Source organism: Corvus moneduloides, chromosome 4 (genome assembly GCF_009650955.1).
Source record: "Corvus moneduloides isolate bCorMon1 chromosome 4, bCorMon1.pri, whole genome shotgun sequence".
In the NCBI taxonomy this organism is placed as follows: domain Eukaryota; kingdom Metazoa; phylum Chordata; class Aves; order Passeriformes; family Corvidae; genus Corvus; species Corvus moneduloides.
In genome coordinates this window covers 62,161,861-62,186,787 of record NC_045479.1, presented here as the reverse complement: position 1 = coordinate 62,186,787, position 24,927 = coordinate 62,161,861, and the positions used below count along the sequence as shown (strand labels likewise).

At 39.9% G+C, this 24,927-nt stretch overlaps 1 protein-coding gene across 3 annotated transcripts in view; it reads right to left on the bottom strand.

The window, feature by feature from the left end:
- Positions 1-24,927, bottom strand: part of RELN (reelin) — a 274,847-nt gene that overhangs the window by 213,754 nt on the left and 36,166 nt on the right. For all 3 annotated transcript variants that reach the window (XM_032106018.1, XM_032106019.1, XM_032106017.1), the window contains exon 2: positions 17,938-18,048. In XM_032106018.1, coding sequence (XP_031961909.1) covers positions 17,938-18,048 — 111 coding nt within the window. The remainder of the gene's footprint in view (positions 1-17,937; positions 18,049-24,927) is intronic.

The following is a 24,927-nucleotide window of genomic DNA, read 5'->3' as shown; positions in this document are numbered from 1 at the left end:
AATATTGCTATATTCAAAAGTAGTCCTAAACAATAACAAAACATACATTTATGGCATTAAGCACTTGAATCACTTAAGCCAGCTGTCCCTCATAAATCATCACTAAATAGCACTTTCTTGAGTATTGTCATGAAATATTAGTCAGCATTTTCGTCAGAAATCTGGAAGATCTGAAATCACCAACTGTGACACTTTCTAATGATATAAACATTGGCCAGGTGGGAACAAATAGTGAATAGGTTAGTCACATGGAACACGGTAAACAGAGTATTTGGTAAACTGAACCTACCTTAAAAACAGCAAAACAATCCTCTTCCCCCAGTCCTGTAGGAACAAGGACCAGCAGGAGGAAGAGACTTTACCTAAAGCCTTTGGTGCCTGTGCAGAACCACTTCACCGCTCTGCAGTACTGAAGAGGAAAGTCCCATCACATCAGGATTGATGCTGGAACTGAGTAAAGCAGCCCCATGTGCTCCCTGTGCCACAAACAGAGCCACTGAGAAAAGGTGGCAGGTGACACCAGCAGGCAGCTCTCTTCTGAGCTATAGAGGCACCCATTTGCCAACCTGACCCACTCTCTGTCACTCTGGTGAATCAACAGATGGTGACAGGACTGGTGCCATAGCCTTGGTCTTCACTAGCAAGTGCTCCAGCCACACGACCTAAGTGGCAGAAGGCAAAGGCAGGTATTGGCAGAACAAAGAACCATCTGCTGGAGGAGAAAGTCAGGTTAGAGACCCTCTAGGGAACCTTAAAGTGCACAAGTCTATGGGACCTGAGATGCATCCATGGGTCCTGAGGAAATTGGAGCATTAAGTTGCTCATGAAGTTCAACAAGATCAAGTGCAAGGTCTTGCACTGCATCAGAGCAATTCCAAGCACAAATACAGGCTGGGTAGAGAGTGGATTGAGAACAGCCCTTAAGAGAACGACTTGGGGGAGGTGGTGGATGAGAGGCTGGACATGATCAGCAATGTGCACTTGCAGCCCAGAAAGCCAAACGTATCCTGGGCTGCATCAAAAGGAATGTGGGCAGCACATCAAGGGAGGGGATTCTGCCCCTCTGCTCCACTCTGGTGAGACCCCACCTGCAGCGTTGAATCCAGATCTGGGGTTCCCAACAAGGGAAGAAAGTGGACCTGCTGGAGTGAGTCCAGAGGAGTGCCACAAAGATGATTAATTAGAGGGATGAAGCACAATTAGGATTGTTCAGCCTGGAGAAGGGGCTCCAGGGAGACCTTACAGTGGCCTTCCAATACCTAACAGGGGCCTAGAGAGAGATGGAGAGGAATTTTTTCACAAGGGCATGTATTGATGGGACAATTCTTTGCTGTGAGGGTCGTGAGGCACTAAAATGGATTGTCCAGAGAAGCTGTGGCTGCCTCATCCCTCAAAGTGTTCAAGGCCATGGATGGGCTTTGAAGAACCTTGTTTAGGGGATGCTGTCCTTGCCCATGGCAGGGGTTTGAAACCAGCTGTTCTTTAAGATTCCTTCCCATCCAAACCATTCTATGATTCTATGAACTGAGGCTGCAAGAATACATATTGCTGGGGTTCATAGTTTTAGAAAGAAGCTGAAAATTTCCAAAGTCTGGGGGAAAAAAGCTAATCTGCCATATACCTTCTCCTTAGATATAAAAATTATCCCTTACGCTAGGAACTCAGTGTTCAATATCTATAGGTTATAAATTACTAGTTGAAATTTAAAAGTGATTTGATTTCAGTACATAAGTTACCCTAACATAAAGAAAATATCCCCTAATAAAGGACTTTCAGACACACTGCTAAAGACACAGCAAGAAACAGCTCCTGGAAGTTCAAAGGAGAAACATTAAAATTAGAAATTAGGCACAGTTTTAAACAGAGTATGATTAATGACTGGGAAAAGAAGTACACAAAGTGGATTCTTTACTTCTTGTAGAACACGTAAGGTCATGCACTTTAGATAATAACAAGAACACTTTCAGCTATAAGCTAGAAATGACTGAGGAGGAGAAAGCTCAATTCACATTAGTCAATCACTGTTTGACAATAAGCTACCAGTGTGAAAAAAGACAAACACTGCCCTAGAATGCATCAGCTCAATTATTTCTAGTAACGATGTGGGAAGTATTAGTACGGTGCTGGTAAAGTACTGCTAAGACATCACTTCAATTATTGTGTGTAATTATGAATGCTTGTGTTCAAAAAAGATTAACTTAGGCTGGAGCAGCTGCAGAGAAGGACTACTAGGATGATGAGAAGAATGTAAAATATGTCACAAAAGGAGACAGAAAGAGCTTGTCTTGTTTAGAGAGAGGATGACTGCTATCACTAAATATCACAGGGTTGTAAAGGAGCTGTTTAAGCCAAAAGACAACCATGGTATAAGAACAAAGGATTGAAACTGGACTTGAATAAATTTACTCTAATTTAGATCCTTTTTAATCACTAGGCAAATGAAGCATTGAAACAATTTTGCAATAGGAATTTAGGAGATAAATGACTATAACCAGCTTTAAGATGGAGCTTAAATCCACACACATTCAAGCTACATCATCATTGTCACGGCTCCTGCAGCACCAGGGACCAGAGCCAAACTGAAAGGTTCCCTCCTGGGGATGGGTCCCTGGCATCACAGGGATCATGTGCCAAAATGGGCCAAATCACCCCAAACTGCAGGGCCTGCTGAAACCAGCATCATTCTTAAATTGTGATCAAGCCCTGAGGTTGTTGTCTTAATAACTTATCATCACTTAAAAAATAGAAAATTATATTTACCTACAAGCAGCACTGTTTCCAGGTTTTCTGTTAATGTCAGAAAATCACTTTTAAAACTAATCACTCATTTATTTCTTCCAAAGCAAAGCTCAAATTACACTGAAAATGTGGACTTGTACCAAAGTTCATACACAAAAAGGTAGTATTTAGATCATACTGCCAAAAATAAGAGTTACCTGGATATCAAATGAATATTCACTGTTTCTCTTGCACTTTATGTGAATAGGAAGCATGGCTTCAGCCACAAAGTAAGGTTAGCACTGACTAACAGTGATTCCACTTAATGTTGTCTGCCTTGTTTAAATATATCCTGCTGCAAGTACCTTTCTTGTTGCATATGAAGTGATGAAGCAGTGCTTTAATAACAATCTAACTGCAGAATGCTCATAGATTGTTTTCCAAACTCTTTCTGTTCATCATAAAAGGTCATTTCATTGCACTGATTTCCTGAAACCCTTCGGATTTATTATTTGTCTTCAGGGCACAAAAATACAAAATCTGCTTATGAAGACTCTAAGCTATTTTCCCTTGCATTAGAATAATTTTTAAACTACTTATATCTTCCTACTACTTCTTGAATGCCTGCTCTAATTAGATTGACAGCTTCTCACTCTTATTCTGAAAACTGTAGAACTGCATTTAAAAGAACCCAACCAAACACTTGAAGAAACAAGCCGCAAATAAGATGGATGGGGATTTCAAGTGCAAGTTCCCTTGTATTTAGAATTATTACTAAATTCAATAAATTTAGTTTTAATTCAATAATAATAATGATAGTGATAATAATTATTCAAAATAATAATAATAATAATAATAATTCACATGAACAAGGTTTCTTGTTCATGTGGCTTGTGTAACCCATAAAACCATGCCTACAATTATTTCTTCTGAAAATATCTACTTGACTATATCCCATTTTTAACTACTCCAGAGTTCATGATTTTTTCTCTGGTGCAAGTACTTGTCTTCAAGATGTTTTGGGGAGGGAGGGTTTGTGACAAATAAAGTAGTGGGAATACAATACATTTTCTTTTACTAGTAAAACAAGGAGGAAATTTCTTTCAATTATAGAAAACAATGAAAATAAAGACAAAACAGGATCTTTAGTTATTTTTATTAGACTATGATTCATGAAAGTGAGCACTATTTGAGTGAGTTTTTCACGTTTTCATATTTGGGTGGGATTTTTTAAATAACTGGCATTGCTTTTGAAGATATTTATATTTCCTTTATAATAAAAGATGTAGTATAAGCACAGGAGGCTCAAAATAAACCATGTCATGAGATTACAATTGGTAGTACAGAAGAACCAAGACCCTCTCATAACTGGTCAGCAGATGCCTCTGTTGGAAACTGCAAATGAATTCAGTTCAAAATTAAATGGTTTCTGAGTCATTCCCTAGAGACTGGAATTCAGCCTTTAAATACACGAGAAACCATCAAATGTGAGTAAATAAAACAATGCATGAAAAGCCACTTGTCCTGGCAAGACTCTTCTACACCAGCTTTTTAGAAAGTACTTCAGAGGGTTTGCAACAACATGAATTCCACAGCCAGCATAAAACCAGGTTGTGTTAACAGTAACCCTTCCTCCTTTTTCTCACCCTGTGCCAACTGGGTGACATTAAATACAAATTCAGTTAAATAAGTTCACTTATTAAATAAAAAATAAGTTGCTTCCCGTAATTTCAAAGCTGTGTTTAAAGGACACTGTAGCTGCACTGCACTTTAGCTATTCCCAAAGCTAAACCATGAAGCTGTTTGTTATCAAAACCAGACAATACCCTGAGTCTCTGAAGGAGAAAAGCCAGGGTGGGACTCAGCCCCAGACACAGACAATGCAGACGTGCCTGTGCGTGAGTGAAGGGTCTTGGCTCCTCACAGACAGTGGAGGTCGGTCAGCCCATGGCATGGGACATGTGTCCACCTTAGGACATTAAATCTCCATGTGTCACCAGCCAAAGAAAATTAACCAGTTGTAGGCTGACCTTACCTCATCTTTGGGGAAGGTACAAGAAGGGTTCTTATCCAGAGTCAGAGTTTTAATAGCATTTTACTTAAAGGACAAGCACCACAGCCCATCCCTTCTGACTGATTTGTAAATTCATGCTTTGGATATTAACTAAAGTAATTAATCAACCTCCAGTATCAATACAGGCTGGGGGATGAACAGATGGAGAGCAGCCCTGCCAAGAAGCACTTGGCGGGGCTGGAGGGAGAAAAGCTGGACATGATCAGCAATGTGCACTTGCAGCCCAGAAATCCAAACATGTCCTGGGCTGCGTCCCCAGCAGTGTGGGAGGCAGAGCAAGGGAGGGGATTCTGCCCCTCTGCTCTGCTCTGGTGAGACCCCACCTGCAGTGCTGCATCCAGCCTGGGGGCTCTCAGCACTGGAAGAGCATTGATCTGTTGGACCAAGTCCTGAGGAGGGACACAAATAATGGTCAGAGGGTTGGAGCACCTCTCTTCTGAAGTCAGGCCGAGAGAATTTGGGCTGTTCAGCCCAGAGAAGAGAAAGCTCCAGGGAGACCTTATGGAAGCTTTCCAATACCTGAAGGGAGCCTACAATAAAGATGGAGACAGAACATTTACAAGAGCATGTGGTGACAAGATGAAGGTGAATGGCTTCAAACTGAGAGCAAGTTTAGTTCAGACATTAGAAAGAAATTCTTTGCTGTGGGAGTCTGGAACAGGTTGCCCAGAGAAGTTGTGGATGCCCCATCCCTAGAAATGTCCAAGGCCAGGTTGGATGGGGCTTTGAGCTAGGTCTAGTGGGAGGTGTCCCTGCCTATGGCAGCAGCAATTGGATCTTTAGGGTCTCTTCCAAACCAGGCCACTATATGATGATTCTGTGATCATAGTTTTACCAGATGGAAGCCCTCTGCTATGGGCCAGAGATACTATGCCACCAACTTCTTTGTATTAAACTTTTAATATTCTCGTAACATAGTTGAGGTAGACAGCTTTTTTCCCATGGACTATTGCACACTTCTAACAAACTTTATATATCTCTTATCATGACAGCTTAGATCTTAAAAGCTAGATTTCTAGGGAACATCCCAATCAATTAAATTTAAAATGCTGTATATGCTATTAAATCAAAATCTTATGTAGTGAAATATTCTAGTTTACAAAGTCCCTCAGTGTCCACGAGCCCATCTGTCCCATCCCATGAGTTCCCTGAATCTAGGGGTTTTTTTTGTGTAAAGTGCTCACCACAATACCCTGCCATAACTGAGTATGACAGATGTCTTTCAAAACTCCTCTGGATAAACAGCAGCGAGCATCAGAAAATTGCATCTCCAGAAGTACTTTGCATTTCAATCAGTCCTTGGAAAACAGGGCACCTGAAGGCATGGTTATGCGTGAATGCCTGAGCCAGACAGCCAAGGTCTCCAAGCTGTACACAGCAAAAATGAAGTCCCTAATGGAAGGATGCTCAGAAATAGGCTGAGGAGATCCACCTAGGAGTAAAGCACAGAAGAAAACCCTAAACTGTCCTGGTTTTAAGAATGAAATTTAAAAAATCAGCAACTAAATTCCTCATAAATGTTTCCAGGATAGAGAATGTTACTGAATTTTACATATCCTGCTCAGCATATTTAAGTGGAGAACAAATAAACATCTATTTGTCCCATGCTAAGCAAAACTCCTTTCGATTATCACATCTATCTGATAAATTGTTCAGAGCAAATCTGAATTCCATACTCATGATAAATCTTTACCCAAACTTCCATCAGAAGCTAGCACACACCTCTTTGATAGTCTTAGGGAAAATTGCGCTAAAGTACATTTGAGTTTACTTGGTTGAACTCTTGGCAGATTATGACTGAAGGTTTTTTAAAGACTTCATTACATCTTTGCCCTCCTTAAGCAAAGGTTATCACAAAGCTGCCTGTTTGAGTGAATTATGACTACTGGGTGGTCACTAGTGCCTGTGATATTACTTATTACATGCTCAGTGATAAATTTAAATTGGTAGATAACAAGGAGAAATCTCTACCAAGACCTTCATTATGGAATCTAAAAATAGCAAAATTACACTTACAGGGAGAAAATGATAAGCTTAATGTATACATTTGCTGAGCAAGCAGATGGTATATTTCAGGAAATTCACTATTCACATCAAAATTAAAAATATAAACTTAATCCTTCTAAAAATTAAAACTTCGAGGATGAAACAGTTCTTAAAGATTTTTTTTTTAATCTAGACTTCTTTAATGTTCATATTCTTCATCTTAAGAGCTAATGCTGTTAGCACTTATTGATTCAGCCTTCTAATAATTACATCATCCTTCCAGCATGTCAGAGACTGTCAAGGTGACTATGATGCTATATGACTGGAGTATGACTCCAGTGTCACAAAATATTTGTGTCACTAGTTTATCCAGAAGCAGACATATAGCAAATCTCAGAGTGATAGAGAATAAAAATACTGACTTTATTAATAAACTGCTATGCAAAATGTTTCATTACTTGCTGTAATGCTGCCAAAATAGCCTTGTCAAGTAATTATTTAAATAGTTTTATTTAAATAAACTAGAGCTCAGTGAAAGTGCTTTGAACAACGTTACATTTTCCCAAAACATCACAAGATCTGTCAGCATTCAGCTGTTTAATTTGATGTTATCTGGAAAGAAATCCAACTGTCTCACACAGCTGCAAAGTATCTTTACTTTCCTGCAATGAGTACTTGTGTATCCACTGCATTTCTTCTAAAGGTATTTTTTGAGTGTGAGCACCCAAACAGATCAAGCTAAGGCTTATGAAGATACAATTGCTTTTGTTACAAACTTCACCAATTTTAATAATTGCATTATTATTCCTAAGGGTTGAAATGAGGCAAGAATTACAGTAGATTGACTCATTTGATAAATTTAAATAAATCCTTGTTTAAGGATTTCAATATCTTGAACTTATAGTTTTGACCTAAAAGACATATTTCCTTTCTTTTCAGAAGCAAAAGCCAGTGTTCAAATGACAGTATGTCCAGTAGGTCACCAAAAACAATGAAACTCAAACATCAGATGAACTATTAAAGTATTAACACACATATTTTGTTAAAGAAATTGAAAATCATCATTTTTTCCGCCTCTCTTTCAAGAACTTTAAAAAGTAAGGTGCAAAGCCACACCCAGACTGACATGACAACACTGGAATAATGGAATTCATTCAGTAATAAAATCCAGCAGAGCGGGACTGAGGAGCAACCCTCCTCCAAGGAGTAAGGACTTCATGTGAAGGTCTGCACTTTTTCTTCTTGAGGATTTTGTAGCAAGGAGGACTGGACTGACAGGCTCCTGTGAAGTGATGTTCACTTATGAGCAAGTGCATTTAGATACTTTACAAATTTCATTTCAAACTAACCCAAAATTTTCTAAGCTCAGTAATCAGCAAATACCCCTTTTAGCTACAGCAAAAGCTGTAAGAATGACCTTGCCCATGCAAAGGCAAAATCCCTTCTTCTCTCCACCTGCCATCAGTGCCAGTGATAGCTGAGCTGGAGCAGCATGGGGAGACCCTGCTCTTCCCTCCTATGCCCCAGGAGAGTGAGGAGCTGGCCCTGCTCCCACTGCCAGCATGAACCTGGTAAACTCCTGCTCTAGTTCATGTATTTTAGCATCCGATAAAGATGCAACCCTACCAATCACTCCCTACAAACAGCAATCGCCTTTTGCTGGTATATTCTTGAAAATTGGGATATTCCTTTTAGCAGACTTGGAGCAGATTTTTCTTGTGAACCATCTCTGAAAACACACAAATGATTATCAGTCACAACACCGACAAGGGACAAGAAAACAGTGAATTCAACTGGTAGGACAGGTGATGATCAGGATTTAACAGAGGGCTCCATTTTCCTGTAAGCCTGATTTTTCACCACACATAATCAACTCCACTTCAAAATGCGGCAAATTGGCAGATATGGGGGAAGCAGTCTGATGACATTTGTTTGTCATAATATGCCAGAAATTAGTTTACAAACTTGTCTTCAAAATTATGATAAAAACAATTTCCCAATACCACTTCACATTTGCAAGAGGCTTCAATGCATCTTAACTGATGAAGTCCAAGAGCTCAGTAATTTCTGCTTGAATATGCTATTGCATCCTGACAAACACAAAATGTGGGGAAAATAATAGGCCTGGCACAGCCAGAAAGTCAGGAGAGGAGGCTCTGACTGATTGTCACAGCACAACACACGACAATGAGGCATCACAGAACCAGGCTCTGGACAAGAAGCTATGCAGGCAGGCACACTGGCAGTGTGAAGATCATGCAGCCATGGGAACTATTGCTTGATCTATTGTGAAGCATACGCACACAGAATGCAATTTTAAGATGGCCCTAAATTTCTAGATGATGGCCTTTTCCTCCAAATTTATTAAAGATACCTCTCTGTTACTACAAGTTACCATGCAACTCCAGCCTGTCAATCCAGCTGAATGTAGCTCTCAAGGCATAATGACAACATCTTTTAGAGAGGAAAGTATTTTGTTGTTGTTATTGCAATCAATGAAGGCTTAAATCATTTTTCCTTGACTTTTCTGCGCTATTATCTGTATTATAATAACAGTCATGAACAGTAAAGATTGGGTTTTATTGTGCCAGCATGTCTGTAGAGAATAATAGAGAAGAAAGTCCTTGCTTTACAGATCACACTCTAGCTGGTGAACAAATAGGACAAATGTTATTGCTAAGAAAATAAAACAGTAACAAAAGAGAATTGAGTCATACAGTGACGTTTCTCTAATCCATGGCAAACAAGAGTGATTTACCCATTATAAAAACAAAGATGGATTTTAAGGTAAGATTTAGACTCATAAAATCATTAAGGTTACAAAACATCTCTAAAATCAAGTCCAACTTTTAACCAAATACTAACACGCCCACTAAACCATGTCACGTCTACTAATTTTTTTTATACTTCCAGGCATAGCAACTCTACCACTTCCCTGAGGAGCCTCTTTCAATGTTTAACTACCCTTTCAATGAAGAAATTTTTCCTAATACCCAATCTAAACATCCCTTGGCACAACCTGAAGCTGTTTCTCCTTTTCCTGTCACTTGCTGCCTGGGAGAAGAGACTGATTCCCACCTCATCACAATCTCCTCTCAGGCAGTTGTAGAGAGTGCTAAGGCTCTCCCGAGCCTCCTTTTCTCCAGGCTGAACACCCCCAGCTCCCTCAGCTGCTCCTCATCAGACCTGTGCTCCAGACCCTGCCCCAGCTCTGTTCCCTTCTCTGAACTCATTCCAGCACCTCAATGTCCTTCTTGTAGTGAGGGGCCCAAAACTGAACACAGGATTCAAGGTGCGGCCTCACCAGTGCCAAGTACAGAGGGACAATCACTGCCTGGTCCTGATGGCCACACTATTGCTGGTACAAGCCAGGATGCCATTGGCCTTCTTGGCCAGCCAGGCACACACTGATCATGGTCAGCTGACTGTGGACCAGCACCCCCAGGTCCTTTTCTAAGGGGCATCAACTTTTTTACAAAACATAAAAATTTGGAATATGTTGGTTAACAGCGCTCAAAGTGCACTGGTTGAACATGGTACTTGAAATCAGGATGAAAAAAGGAGAGTGAGGAATAAATGCATATGTCTCTATAGATAGGGGTGTGTGTACCTATTTATATATTATTTTCCATTATTAAAGGACCTACAATTTGCACAGTTCAAAAAGTGTTTCAAATTACTTTCAATAAATACTGGTATAAATAAAAATCACCAACCTGTCACAATGAATATTTAATGTCTTAATGTATTTTGAATGAAATCCTTGCCTTATTGGAATCAGGAGTATTCTCAGAGGTATGAGGGGTAGCAAAAACACCAATCAGATCACAAACTATTACATCATTTTTTTTACTACATGCATTTTATAAAAAATTAGGAAGCAATTGAAAAAATCACATTAAAATTCAATTATTCTCTAGCTTTTCCCCATACCATTTCCTGGCCACCCAGGGGGAAAAAAAATGGATGTATATAAAACCTGAAAAAAAAATCACTACTGAATAAACGTACTTGCTAAATTGGACCAAAATTGGCCCCAACACTTCAATTAGCACTCTGGTTTTGGCTGTGTAAAAGTATTTCTAAAGGCATTTTCTTGTTTAAAAACTCTAGAGGCCCCTTTACAAGCACTGGCACATGGAGAATGTTCCTCTGTGTCTCCAGTGCAGTCATCACTCCGATCTCATCTGCAAAGCCTTAAGTGTTGCCTGTAGGATTAAACACACCTGCACCCACTATTCAGAGCTAAGAAATACAAGAAATATTACATGTGCTACACCTCTAAGAGGTTCATTATCCTTTTCAGCCTTAACCACACAAGTGCTAGCAGGAGCTACTGCTGTATTTAAAAGGTTAAAGGCTTGGAGTGTTCTACTGTCATCTTCGTAATGCTTTCAGACATTTGAAATAAATTGTGGACTAGCTCAGAGCTTCTCAAGAGATTAGGCAAAATTGGATTTTGATGTCCAATAGCTGCTGCTGCTGCCATGACTGGAGTTAGGCAAACCTGACAAGTCCAAGAGTTGTTGTAGAAAAGGATGAAAGTGTTCAGGGTGATTGGACTGGGTGAAACTAGACTAAAGGCCAGTTTAAGTATTTTCTGTGTAGGCTCCCTCTCCAGTGAACTTGTTCCTTCAACCTTGGAGCATTGGTGTCTGCCTAATCCAACTATATGTGGGGAATTTTCTTCCTCAGCAGTTAAAATACTTGGGGAAAGAGTTCCTTGTCAGGCAAGCATGGGTAATTACCTGCCTATGCCATGATAATGGATATATGTTGTATTAATAAAGCTGAAACCCTTTCCACAAGGCACATATGATAGCCAATCACTTGCAGAAATGGTCAACTTTTGGCCATGAAGACAATTAAGTAGTAATTAAACATTATGACACACAGACTTTCAAAGTTTTATCATCATTATGGTTTCCTTACATACCATTTGTAGGTGGAAGTATCTTAAAACTAAGCTCAAATGTAAACTTTCTTGACCAATGTCAGTTTGGCATCAACTCACTATTTAATTGACTGTTAACAAATTCTCCAAGATATGACTGCTATACAGATATTTTATCTTCCTGTTAATTGGTAATTATACATTGGCAGAAAAATCACTGTTTCTTTCCAATTATTCCAGAACTCAGTGATTATTTAAACTTTGCTAATTAGCAGTGGAGGGCTGTTACATCTTCTGGGCAAATTGTATTTGATAATCCCTATTAAAATATACATGGCAGTAGTTGACTTGTAACAAAGAAAAAAAAAGAAAAAAAAAGTGGCAGTTCAAAGGGTATTAGATACAGCACAAGGCAAACAGGGCCCTATTAAAATTTCCCCAACTGTTCTAATGAGAATGCCGAGGGTCATTTCTTCCTAGTTTACCATCTGTTTGGTTTCTGGCAAATATCTCTGGTGTGAAGGGAGGGTCCTGGAGCCCATTTGGCTTGTCACAAAGTAGACCAGGGATCTACAGCAATTTCAGTAAGTTAGAAAACTGCACTTCAAGCACTTCAAGATCAGTAGCATGTACATAGCCGAAAACTTTTTTTAAGAGCTGTCATTTGCCGACTGTTCCTTACTTTTTAGAGCTATGAGCAAGCACAGAGAGGCAGACTGAGCAGGGGGGATCAATTTTATAGGCTCACCTAACAAGAAAATGCAACAGTTGGCCTTTTTCCATCTCACAATGTTAGTGGGGGATATTTTCCTTTATATGTCAAAATCTGAAAGTAAAACATTGTCCCAGAAGCATCAGTGTTTGAGCATAAACTGATGCCAAAACCAAGCCTCTGAAAGCTCAAAACCCCAAACCCCATCCAGGATCAGGAGGAGCCTTGGATGCTTCCAATGCATGGTCCAGACCCATGTGCTGACAGAGCTGGGGCACATTGTCTGTGGTACCCCCTTGGACTTAACACTGTGGGTGTCCTTCAGCCACCCAGGCACCCTCCTTGCCCTTCTTCATCTGGAGATGAAACCAGCATCAGCAGCACTGCCTACAGTAATTCTGCCCTAAGCCTGCTCAGAGTGAAAGGGATATAGGACCTGGAAACCACTCTTTTCCTTTTCCCCAGTTCCCAACCCATACAGATCCAAATCAAAATGATCCTTCCTCTATAAATTGAGAAGGGGTTTTCGTTGGCTATGCAATCACATATGTAACCAAAATACCCAGCGGAGGATTATTTGAAGGCTGCTTTAATCCTGTTGAAAGGCAATAGAACAGTAAAAAGAAAAGAGTATAAGATAATTTATATGGTATTACATTATATCTGGCAATTGCTCTTTCCAGGATTTCCTCTAGGAAATGTATTATTCACCATATTTCAAAGAATATTTTTAACTACTCATTTTTTTTAAATCCCAGAGAGTCAATGTATTATTTAAAATATGTATGATCACATTCATGATATAGAAACAAAGAATTGCAAAAGAGAAAAGACTGCAATATCGCTTTCATCTTCTATTTTTTGCTTTCTAGCAAAAGAAGATGAAAGTTCAGGCACTAAAATGTTTCCAGGTAATATCACTCTCCTAGTTTCTTATAAAGTATCCCACACAGTTAAACAAAACCTAAATTTCATGAGGAGTTTATGACCTGACAGTAGAATGGGGTTATCTGTTTTAAAAGATTGCAAATTACAAGCTGTGTAAACCTACACAGAATATAAACAAAAAATTTTTGTTATCCAGTTAGGCCTATGGCAACACTTTCCAGCGTAATGAGAATTTGGAGTCCACTGTCTCTACTACAATAGAACCTACAGACTTCTAAGAGGACCTTTGCAATTTAGGTTGGAAGGTTAATGCATATATAAATGTTACCATGAAATTACTTGTTAATTCCACATTCACTAAAAGGTGCACATTGGTGTAGTGATTATGATTTTGCATAAAATTAGGTTTTGGGGGGCTTAGCTAGAAGGCTGTTTCCCACCACAGTTTGTAGGAAACTAATTACACCAAACTTAAATATAATTTGTCATGTATTCATCATGTGAAAAGCTACCAGGGAGCCAGAAAGCCTTGGGAAGAACTGGAGATGCAGTGTGAGTGGCAGGTCAAAGGCAAGCTTTGATGTACGCAGCCCAGCACATGTGTCTGCTCAGCCCGCCTGTCACCAGGATGATCCTGTGTAATGAGACAGATTCAGGTCCTCAGCTCATAGCGCTCCTTATCACTGCTGAGGGATTAGGCTGTAATCTTCTCCTTTAATTGTAGGAACTATGCTGTGCTCCCTGCTCCCTGCTTTCCAGAGCACACAGCTTTGGAGCAGCCATGCGGTATTTTCATACTTATGCCAAGCTACAGAGTGGCTCCCCTGCCACCCACCAAACTATTTATCCTTACTCTCATTTGCAAGCAATCATTCCCATCAAACCCACCACCACATTTGTAGCTTTGTAACATTTTTTTTAGTACTCCTGCCTCTCACTTTCCTCTTCTATATTTGGACTAAGCCAAGCACTGAGAGCCCCTAAATGACTGTATGGGAGATCAGTCTTGGTGGGCTGATAAACCCCAGAGCACAGCCAGATGACCCAAGCTGTCAAAAAAAAGGCCAAACACCAACAAGAAGCCTGAGAGACAAAAGCAGAAGAAAGGAAAACACTGATGGATAAAGAGATCCCACAGAAGTCCAAAATGTGACTCCAGAGATGGACAGGGTGTGAATAAACTGAGGGCTACTGAGGGGATGCAAAGAGTGGGATTGCCCTTCAGCCAACAACTCTGAAAGATGTGGGAACATTTCCATGTACACACCACACTGATCAGGAAAGGAAAGTGGAAATGACACTGGAGAGATGCAGCTGAGGGTATCTGTTGTATCAGGGAATCTAATGAAGAAAGAAACAGTCTTCTTAAAAGCTACTTTTAAGGATAATTTCTTTACTAAAGGATCCTCCCACCTTGCTTAGTCAAATTTCAACACACTTATGTTTGATCCCAATTATAAATTTAGTTTTACAATTTTAGTTTTACCTTTATCTGAACCCAGAGAATACTTCAGCCTGGGACAAAACATTATTATTTATGACCACTATCAACTTTTATACCCAAAACTTCACACATTTCACACCAAAAAATTGTTAGGTCTCCCAAATAAAAGTTTGGGAGCTTCATGTCAGTGTAATCCCACAGAGGAAATCAGGAACTATTTCTTTGCCTACACAATGTGCACTGAAGAAGAAAGAAAACATAACCTTAAGAATTAAAATATTTTTTCTTTTCTTCTTCAAAGCTTCTTGACGTGGTTAACTGTGGTAACTGACAATGATTGTGTCTCCATCAAGCAACTTCCTAAATTGGTAAAAGATAATTGTAGTCACAACACATTAACTCATAGCACAGAAGAGACATATATGTATGTTAGGGAGACTTCAAATTGTTGGGCAGTCTGGAAGATTATGATAATCTATCGTGACCTCCTGTGTGAGACAGACAAGAGCATTTCAATAGTAATATTGCAAGGGAGAAAAAATATTCTTTCCTGCACCAGAAGCAACCACTATCAACCCAATTTCAGAATACTACTATCTTCAGGTTTTAAAGGCCCAGCTTTGCGCCCCACCCCCATCTAATCTATGGTAAACCATATAAATCTTTGAATTGAGGTCTCTGAACCTGACTAGTCCTCAACATTAAAAAAAATAATAATTTCCAGCAAGCTAAATTTAACAGGAATATCACAATCACTTGCCTCAAAAGAGAAACAGCTTCTTTGCTGATTGGAAATGATGACACAACAGATGGATTCAGGGTTTCTGGAGAAAGCGCTTTATGTTTTCTTCAGAAAACCAAACAATGTCACTCCCACCTACTATTCTACTAAACAACATATTAAATACTGTGGAGACTGCTCTATTTTTCTACTGAAAATGGTGGATTTTAAAATATTGTTACTTTTTAAAACTATCAAATAATTTTTAGAAGCATATCATTTACATGATAAATGCTTTTTGGAAGAGGCCAGCCTTCTCATCTCTCACTGCAAGGTAGAGATAGGAAAAGTTTATGCATTTCTTAGTCCTGGGAGCCATCAGTACATCATAGATTGAGCATTCATATAAAATTGCATTTAAAAGCCATTGCCATTTTTCTTCACTGTTGGCTTTTTACTGTGACTTCAAAGACACTGCACAAGAGCATCATCTGTTATGAAACATTTGGATTGGTTCTTTTGTTTTTTCAATGTATATACAAGCTTAGGAAGTAGCAAAGAAAACAGAAAAATGAGACTTTTACTTAAAATATTTTGTAGCTAACACTGTAACACAACTGACCCTACAGTTTACCCACAGAAAGTTAAAAAAAAAAAAAAAAAAAAATTCAGAGATGGCAGCACTTTTTCTCTGACATAAATGGAGGCATGTTCAAGGCAGAGCATCAGATCTCCCCAGGCATGATATTTGAGAATTTGTATTGATGAGCAAAATGAAGTAGGTCCAACTCTGCATGACTGTTTTTGCATCACTTTGCCTTTTGGATTTTTCCAGGCTTGGAGTTTCTTTTGGATAGAGAACACACATGTCACCAGTTTAATTTTTGGTTATCTTACAGTGACAGAATGGTCAAAGTAACACATCAAGAGCTAGAGAATGACCCATGGCAAGTTAAAGAAGGCCACATTGTTTTACTTGTCACACATCACATGTTACTTTAACATCTGTCTCAATAAAACATCAACTGAAACAGCCTTATTCTACAAATGAAAATACAAATTTAGGGAAAAATACAGACATTCTTTGTAAATGCACAAGGTATTTAGGTTCTTAAAATGTTGCTTAATTGTCATTCTTAAAAGCTTACATGTAATTAAACATGACCTGTATACTTTGCCCAGTGAGTTTGCCATGATCTGCCCAATGATGTGATACAAACACTTATAGGTAATAGCTTGTCAGTAACTTGAACATCCCAGAAATTTCATATTGATAATTACTTTCTGTCTTGCTTACTCCATCAGATCTTATTCATCCTGTAAACAGTACAGTGGGAAAGGAGAAACAACAGCACAAATTCTTCCAGAAAAGAGAAGCTTTCAGTGCCTTTTGCACAAGGCATGAAATACCTGTGCCAGCCATGCTCTTCCCTTTGAAAGGCTGAGCAAAAAGTCTGAGGTTGAATGGTGGTGTTATCCACAGAAGCAAAGCCCTTCTCAAATTACCCCTCAGTACAGTTTTAAATAATGTGCTATTTACATTACATTCTTTCATTTACAAGCAAATGTCTGTCTGCTGGATGACACTCAAATGCCCAGACCACTCATGTTCTACATGCATTATAACAAAAGTAAGTACCATGAGAGGTTATTATGAAGAAAGTACTGAATTCTGTCCAGAAGACAAATTAGCATTTAAATATGCTACTGCAAGTGCAGTGCAGTTGGTGTCCCGTGTGACTGGTACCTGTTTTTGTACCTTCACCATAGATTGCTTGTTAGGGTCACTGAGTTCCTCCAATTGGAGGAATGCAATTGTTACTATTATTTGTAAGGATATAAAAAATGCTACCAAATAACAAACTGCAGAAGGTATAGCTGTCAATTACTTGCACAAACTTAGAAGGGATTATTTAAAAAATGTTTGTCCTTAGCACAGCTGCTACTGCTGAGGGCTACAGCAGAACCTGAAAAACATGATAAATCTGCAAAGGCTATCATACCCCTTTTACTAAAATTCTGCTTTTTGGACTTGGTAAATAATTGGTTGTATAAAATATCTTGACCAGCGTTCTGGTTTTAAGAAATATGCCATAAACTGAATGGAAAAGTAGGTTGACATAAGCTTAAAGGAAACAGGTTTTCAGCCCAAGAAACAGTTAGAGGCTTTGGGCTAAATGCTTCAGTTCATACAAAATGTCACACAATTTAGAAATGGCTGTTTAAAACAATTTATCTGCTGAGGCTTTTGTCTCTTAAAATTTATATTATTCAGCATACTAATACCAGGGCTGAGCAAAGATGAAGGTGGCACAGGAAGCAATAAAAGCTGCCTAAAAGCCACCACTGCCTTATCTCATTGACTCCCACTGACTTCCATGTATTATTGATTACTCAGTCTAAATTAACCTGTTCCAGTAATTGTGTTGATACTGATGTCCTCTGTACAACCAATTATTCATTACCCTGGGTGGCAGAAGGTAAATTACACTGGACTTACCAAATCCAAAAGCACTGGAACCACCAACACTCTGGGAAGCCTGAACACTGGTAGATGTGTAGAGCCCAGTTACCAGTAAGCCATCAAAGAAGGTACTTGTTGAAATAGTCACTGAAATGAGAGAAAATAAAATATGTGTAAATATTGTAGTTATGATCCTATACATGTTCTGTGAGTAGGCTCTTGCTCTTGAATGAGATCCCATCATATAGTCCAGCAAATCCATCTGAATTCCCGCAATATTTATGATATTTCTACTTTCAGTTTTGCTTGGGAAGTTGCCTTTGCCAGAAGCATAAACTATGCTGTTCATGAAATACAGGAGTTAAAAAATAATGCACTGGAATGTATGTCTTATAAGCAATTGTCGAGACATTAGAGCGTAGTAAAGGCAGTGAAATAACCAGGATTATGGTACTGTTCTCTCTGGACCTAAATAGAGTGCCAAGTTATGGTTATCATGCTCATTACAGTATTGTACATTTAAGGTATATGGGCATCTGAGACATTACAGATTGTGTGTATTTAAATAGCTCGGGAATGTATTTTTAATACATTCTTAAGTAATAGCAGAAAACATCCAAATAGCAATTACAAGTAACATTTGAATCTATATGTTCTTTGTTAGAATTGACAATTCTTGCAGCATTTATTTAATTCTTGTACACACTAATTCTCATATTTTTATTTTGGTGTGTTTGACAAGGTAGCCCACGAGGGAAACCAGTTGATATAATCTTTTTGAACTTCAGCAAAGCTTTCGATACTCTTTATCATAAGATCCTTCTGGAAAAATTTTCTGGCACATGGCTCAATAAACACACCATGGGACGGGTGCTCACAGGTCAGGCACAAAGGGTTACAGTGGCTGGGGTGACATCAGATGGGGGACCTGTCACTAGTGGGGTTCCACAGGGCTCCATCCTCAGCCCTGTGCTCTTCCACATCTTCGTAAACTATTTGGACACAGGACTGGAGGGGATACTGAACAAGTTCAGCAATCATACAAAACTGGGAGAAGCTGTTGACTCCCTCAAAGGCAGAGAGGCTCTGCAGAGAGACCTCAACAAATCGGAGAGCTGGGCAGTCACCAACCATATAAAGATCAATAAAACAACAAAAGCTCTCCCTGCTGAAGAAGAGTCTTATGACTTGTAGCCTCATACACTGAAGATGGATACAGGCCTCAATTACCACACTCATTCTGCTTTCATACCTCAGTCCTTTCTATTCCCTTAACTCGGAGATATCGGTGCTTGCTGGTAAACTCTGATCACTCCCTAAATCACATTCTACCTCCCTATATTTCCCTCTCTTGCTGGAGACATCATGAGCCAGTGACTGGCCAGGTAACTGAAGCAGGGTACTGCTAGGACATTCACTGGTGATACACATTCACCAGAGAAACTGTTTGGTTTCTTAAATCTTCATAGTCATTTAGTGTTTCCTCAGCGGTACACATTTGGCTTAAACTTAGTGTTTAATATTTTAAAAAACAGAAAAATGTTGACAATAGCTTAATTTACTTTGAGCAGAGGAGCAATATTTACCATGTTTAATTTAACCTTCAACTCTTTGTATTTAATTATCTTCCTTTCTTTGATTATTCAATACTACACTGAAAAAGCCCTGAATCCAACTTTTCTGCTCCCTTGACTCCAAATTTCAGTGTTTTGCAATAGACACTTCCCTGAATTCAGATGCAGGTTCAGAGACATATGTTCAGTTTTTAAGAACAGGCTACTTCTGATATATGTTAAAAGAACAGCAAAAGACTCCAGATTTTTTTTAAAATAAAAGATGTATTAGGGAGAGTAAAATAAAATCAGACAAGCAAACAATGAATTTTTCTTGCATTTGACGATAAAGTAGTGAATAATACATGACCTTTTCTTCCCTTTATGCCTTTAAACCAACAAAGAGGCAAAACATATGTTGAAAAGTATGCCTATGTGTTATTTTTGAAGACTTGGCAAAAGAGTCAGTGAAAAGCATTGATAGAAGGGCACTGGGCCAGTACTTTGCTGCCATTTTGTGTCCCTGTGGGGAAGCATCTTATTCTTTACTGGATAGGATATAATGCAAAAGCCTACTGTGAACAGGTGACCAGTTTCTCTGTGGGAAAGAAGTGATATTTCACAATGCCTGTATTTGACTTTGGACATATTTGTGTGATTGTCAACCCTCATTTTACATAAGCATGTAATAGGTCAATTTTTATTGTTGAAAAATTTCCAACACAGTATGGGTGCCTCATTAAGCCTCTGGGAAACTGCACATTGCCTCTAGCACATTTTTTAAAAACAGAGCACTAGGCTGTTATTATACACGTGTCATACATTTCAGAAAAATTTCATTGTTCTCCAAGAGAAAAAAAATTAATCACGACATTCTCAGTGATGATTTTTTTTCTACCCACTGGTGAAATACATCAAATTCTCATAAAATGAAAGAAACACACTATGCCAAGTGATAATGACCAAGAACAAGAAAGCTGTGCTAATGCACAGCCCAGCAACAGGACAGTGATTTTATATAGGGACTAGGGCTTGTTACTGTGGGGTCTTAAATTTCTCTTCCAAAAGCAGCAAGAAGTTTCTCTCCACCAGGCTTTGTTTGTGCCTTTACAATGGCTCATGCCATGTGTAGTTGGTGCCAAATATCTGGCACTACAGAAGCAAGGACCAATGTCATGACTGGAAAAACACCTGGAGGACACAGCTGCACAGAGCACCCAGGGATGGGCAGGTAAGGGGGGCTCTGGCACTGCCCCGCTGCTGCCCCATGGCACCCAAGGGGCAGCACAGCAGCAGGTGTCATCTACGAGCCCAAGCAGGCAGTGCTCCATCCTCAACAAGACCCTTCTGTGGGAGGAGAATTTGGTGAGTGAAGCAGTGAGGAGGCCTTCCTGTCACTGGGGACCAAGTGGCTGGGCAGGGGTAAGCTGGATCCTGCCACCCCACCCTGAGCAGCCTCCTGTGCCAGCCCTCCCAGCCGCTGCACCAGGGATGTCTCACCCCTCACACCAGGGACGGGAGCACATAACCCAAGGTGCAGATGCAGGTAGGAAGCCCTCAGTTACTTTGAAGTACTCCAGTAGGAGGAACTGAGAACATCTTCCCAAGAAATGCATGAGGGCTGCGTTTTGGAACAACCTACTGATCAGAAAACATCACTCTGCAAAATTTAGAGGCAAAGGTGGTAACTACTTTAAGAGTTGCTCAACACTTCCTCCTATTTTCCTGAAATCCTTGCCAATTTTTACCCCCTTGGACTTCTTGGGTTTTTCATGGTGTCTCCCTCAGACCAATGTAATTACTTAAGGAAGAAGGAACTTCAATCAAAACATTTCATTCATTTCTGAGATGAGGTTAGAGGAAAATGTGTTGCCCTGGATGAAAAATTTCACTGTCCTTTGCTTTCATCAATCTTCTGATCTAAAGTGTGAGAGTGTTCCTCCAAGTTTGGACAAATTATATTTTATATATATACACATTAAAAAAAATAAAATTAGAGTTCACACGTGCTCAACAGAGACATTTTCATTTTTAGTATCTAAATATTTCTGGAGACTCTGTCCTCACTTAGTACTCTTAGAGCACTCTCTGACTAATAAAAGCTTGCTGAAAAAAGTCCCATTAAATATATTTCAGTCTGCTTTGTTGGAGCACAAGTGCTTTGTGGAAATATCATTTCTGATGATGTTTTGATATGGAAAGCTTCTCAGTGTTTTAAAGCAGGAAGTCATATCCGCTGGCTGGAGAGAAAGGGGAAAGAGAGGGATCTTTATCAAAAGTCAAAGCCTTCTGATGAGGAAAACATTGATTCATCAAAATCCCACTTCTTGAAACTCTGAGAAATGTACAAAATATCACAAAATCAAAGTTGCTCCAAAAGTCTGATGAACACCATCACCAATAACTTAAACTTAGGAGACAGAAAAGTAGACCTGAGGGCAAAAATGAACTAGGATGGAGGAGGTGGTGACTGAAACCAGTACAGGGAATAGGGGAAGAGAAATTTTTGGAGAAAAAGTGGGGAGCGATGGGGATGAGGGGACCACAGCTGGAGAAAGCAGCCAAGAGAAGGTGATGAAAAGCAGGAGATGGGATCTGCACCTGTAGCCTGGAAACACTAGAAAGTCTCTATGAGGGACTCAAGTGACTGGGAAGAGAGACCAGATACAAAACCCAACAACAAATTGTGGGTTAGCCTCACGTGCTGGTTAACAGCCACAAAAGCAGTCCACTGTGTACTCTTAGTCCACCTTCTAAATCAAATGAACAGTGTTTGCATGATGAATATGGAACATTCCTGTCCACAAACATGTGGATAGGAATACACGGATTAGCGCACAACTCCAGTTTATTTTGTACAAGCCTAGGAAACGGCTCCGTGAAAGAAAAAAATCATATTGGGGGTGGGAAACACCATGGAAGTATCCTCTGGTGCCTATTTGCCCTACCTTTCTTTCTGTGCTGTGGCTGTGGTCACAAAATGTGTTTCTGAGAATCATGAGGCCCTCATGGTTCCACCAAAGATCATGGGGAGCTGCTGACTGCAGCTCCTGCACACTCAGCACGTACCTGCTGCTGTGCTCAGTTGCTAACAAGGCTGGTTCGGCAGGCACACGGGCAGGTCTCATCCTGCCAATGCCACCATCTCTGGGAAGCTTTGATGTTATCTCCTTGGGAAGGAAGGGGATGCAGCAGCCTTTTCTGGAGAAGCCTTTCATTTTGCACGACAAGTTTCTGCGAGAGCCCTGGAGCTGGTGCCTCCCGTGGGACAAGGAACAGCACGGCCTCTGGCAATGCCAGGAGCTGACGTGCCTCGAGGAGGAAGAGGGTCAGGAAGAAGGAGGCTGGCAAAGATGCTGCTGAAATTATACCATAGGTGGAGGTAGCAGCATAACAGGAAAGACAAAATGGGGTTTGAACTGTAGTTATAGTCAAACATTTCTAAGAAACTCATGCTATTCTTATGAACATAATTTTCACTGTTTCCAGTGTTACATGACACACATACTACATACTATTATAGAAATCTATTAATCAGTGTAAGTAATAGCATAAAATTTGCCTTACATTCTCTCGAGGGACTGATCTAGTCTCCAAAAAGGCAGATGTGTTTTGACTGATATTTGAAATAATCAAAATATAACCAATGCATCTAAACTGTAAAAGAAAGAGTGCCAGGTGGAGGAAGGGGATCATCTCAGGAGATACCTGCCACTGACAGGTCTTACCTATTTTGGCTGCTCTTCAGCACCAGCTAAATGTCACTAAGAGGGCTGATATATACAGAAATTGCACAGAATTTGCAGCTGCTGCTGATGACAATCACAGAGTACAAGAAGGAATTGATAAAGGCAAAGGTCTTTGATGCCCCACACACTTCTTAAGTGAGTTAAGACATAGCCACATGCACTTTTGTATACCATAAAGAAAACAGAAAATAATTCTGGTATGTGAAATGGGATCACCACAGATAGTGGACTTCCTGAAATGAGGCTTTCTTTCATCAAAGCAATGACAGGTACTTTTTAAAGTTCTTCCCAAGGTCAAAGCCAGTTCCCTATAACACTGTAATATTGCATCATGACACACCTGAGTCATGGCTGGAAACCTTCCTCTTAGGAAATAAATTATTTACGCTGAAGTAATGCTTTTGGGTTTTTTTTCTTCACTCCTAAAAAAATATACCAGCCTCTGCAAGTCAGGTGTGCAATGGCACTGTTCAGAGAGCCCTCTGTCCCTTCACAATGCTGCAGGATCCTGCAAAAGGAATGGAGACTAACATCAATACAGCAAAGACTGTCAACATCACACTGCATTCACAGAGTATGCTGAGTTGAAAGGACAAGGACCATCGAGTCCAGCTCCTGGCCCTGCACAGCACCATCCCCAAGAGTCACCCCATGTACCCAAGAGCATTGTCCAAATGCTTCTTGAACTCTGTCAGGCTGGTGCTGTGACCGCTGCCCTGGGGAGCTGTTCCAGTGCCCAACCACCCTCTGGGCAAAGAACCTTTTTCTAATATCCAACATAAACCTCCCCCAACACAACTTCAGGCCATTCCCTCAGTTCCTGTTACTGGTCACCAGAGTGAAGACATCAGCGTCTGCCCCTCTGCTGCGCCTTGTGAGGAAGTTGTAGACTGCTATGTCTCCCCTCAGTCTCTCAACACAGGGAAGAAGCTCTTTGTCCCTTCCCAAGTTGGTCGCCTTTTTCAGGCAATGGAACCTTTCTGTCACCCTCATGCAATGCCGAACACAGGAAAACCCATCTGGGCACGTAGTGCTGTCAGGGCACAGATAATACTGAGTCCAAATCCATAAAATGCCAGACCACTCCTGAAATGCCAACTACAGATGAAATTTCTGGTAAGAAGAGAATAAGCCCTGATGCCTTATTTAAAGGCAACTGTTAAGACACCACAGTAATTAGAAATCTATAAATACTCAGGCAGAGCTTTACAGGTATGCATTCCAAATAATGTGCTGATAAATGTACTTGTGAGTAGTGGAGCATGCATTGCTACAATAATCCAGAAAGTGTATATACTGAATTGCACTCAGGACCTTATTACTAAAAAAGAAATTTTTAAAAGACTAGTGAAATGCATGTTGACATCAAACTAATTTTTACTGCTTGCAGACATACTTTGTTTTCAAAAGAACACAAAATTGAGAAATTCATAATTATACAGCTATTTCAAATATGAATGCCAGACAGGCATGCAAGAACAGTATGAATCACAGGTCTACACATCATTCAGGAAAAATAAAAGCAGAAAACCCACAGGATTCTTACTCATACTGGTTTTGGTTTTCCCCAAGTAGGTGGAGGAAAGCAGAAAAAAGACATTTCAGCATGGTTAAGTAAACAGACATGCAGTCTTACAACTGAAAGCATTCTCACTTTGGTATTGGTTTTCTGAAGCCCACAACCAAAGCACTTAATTCACAATAACACACCAGTGAGCTTTTCT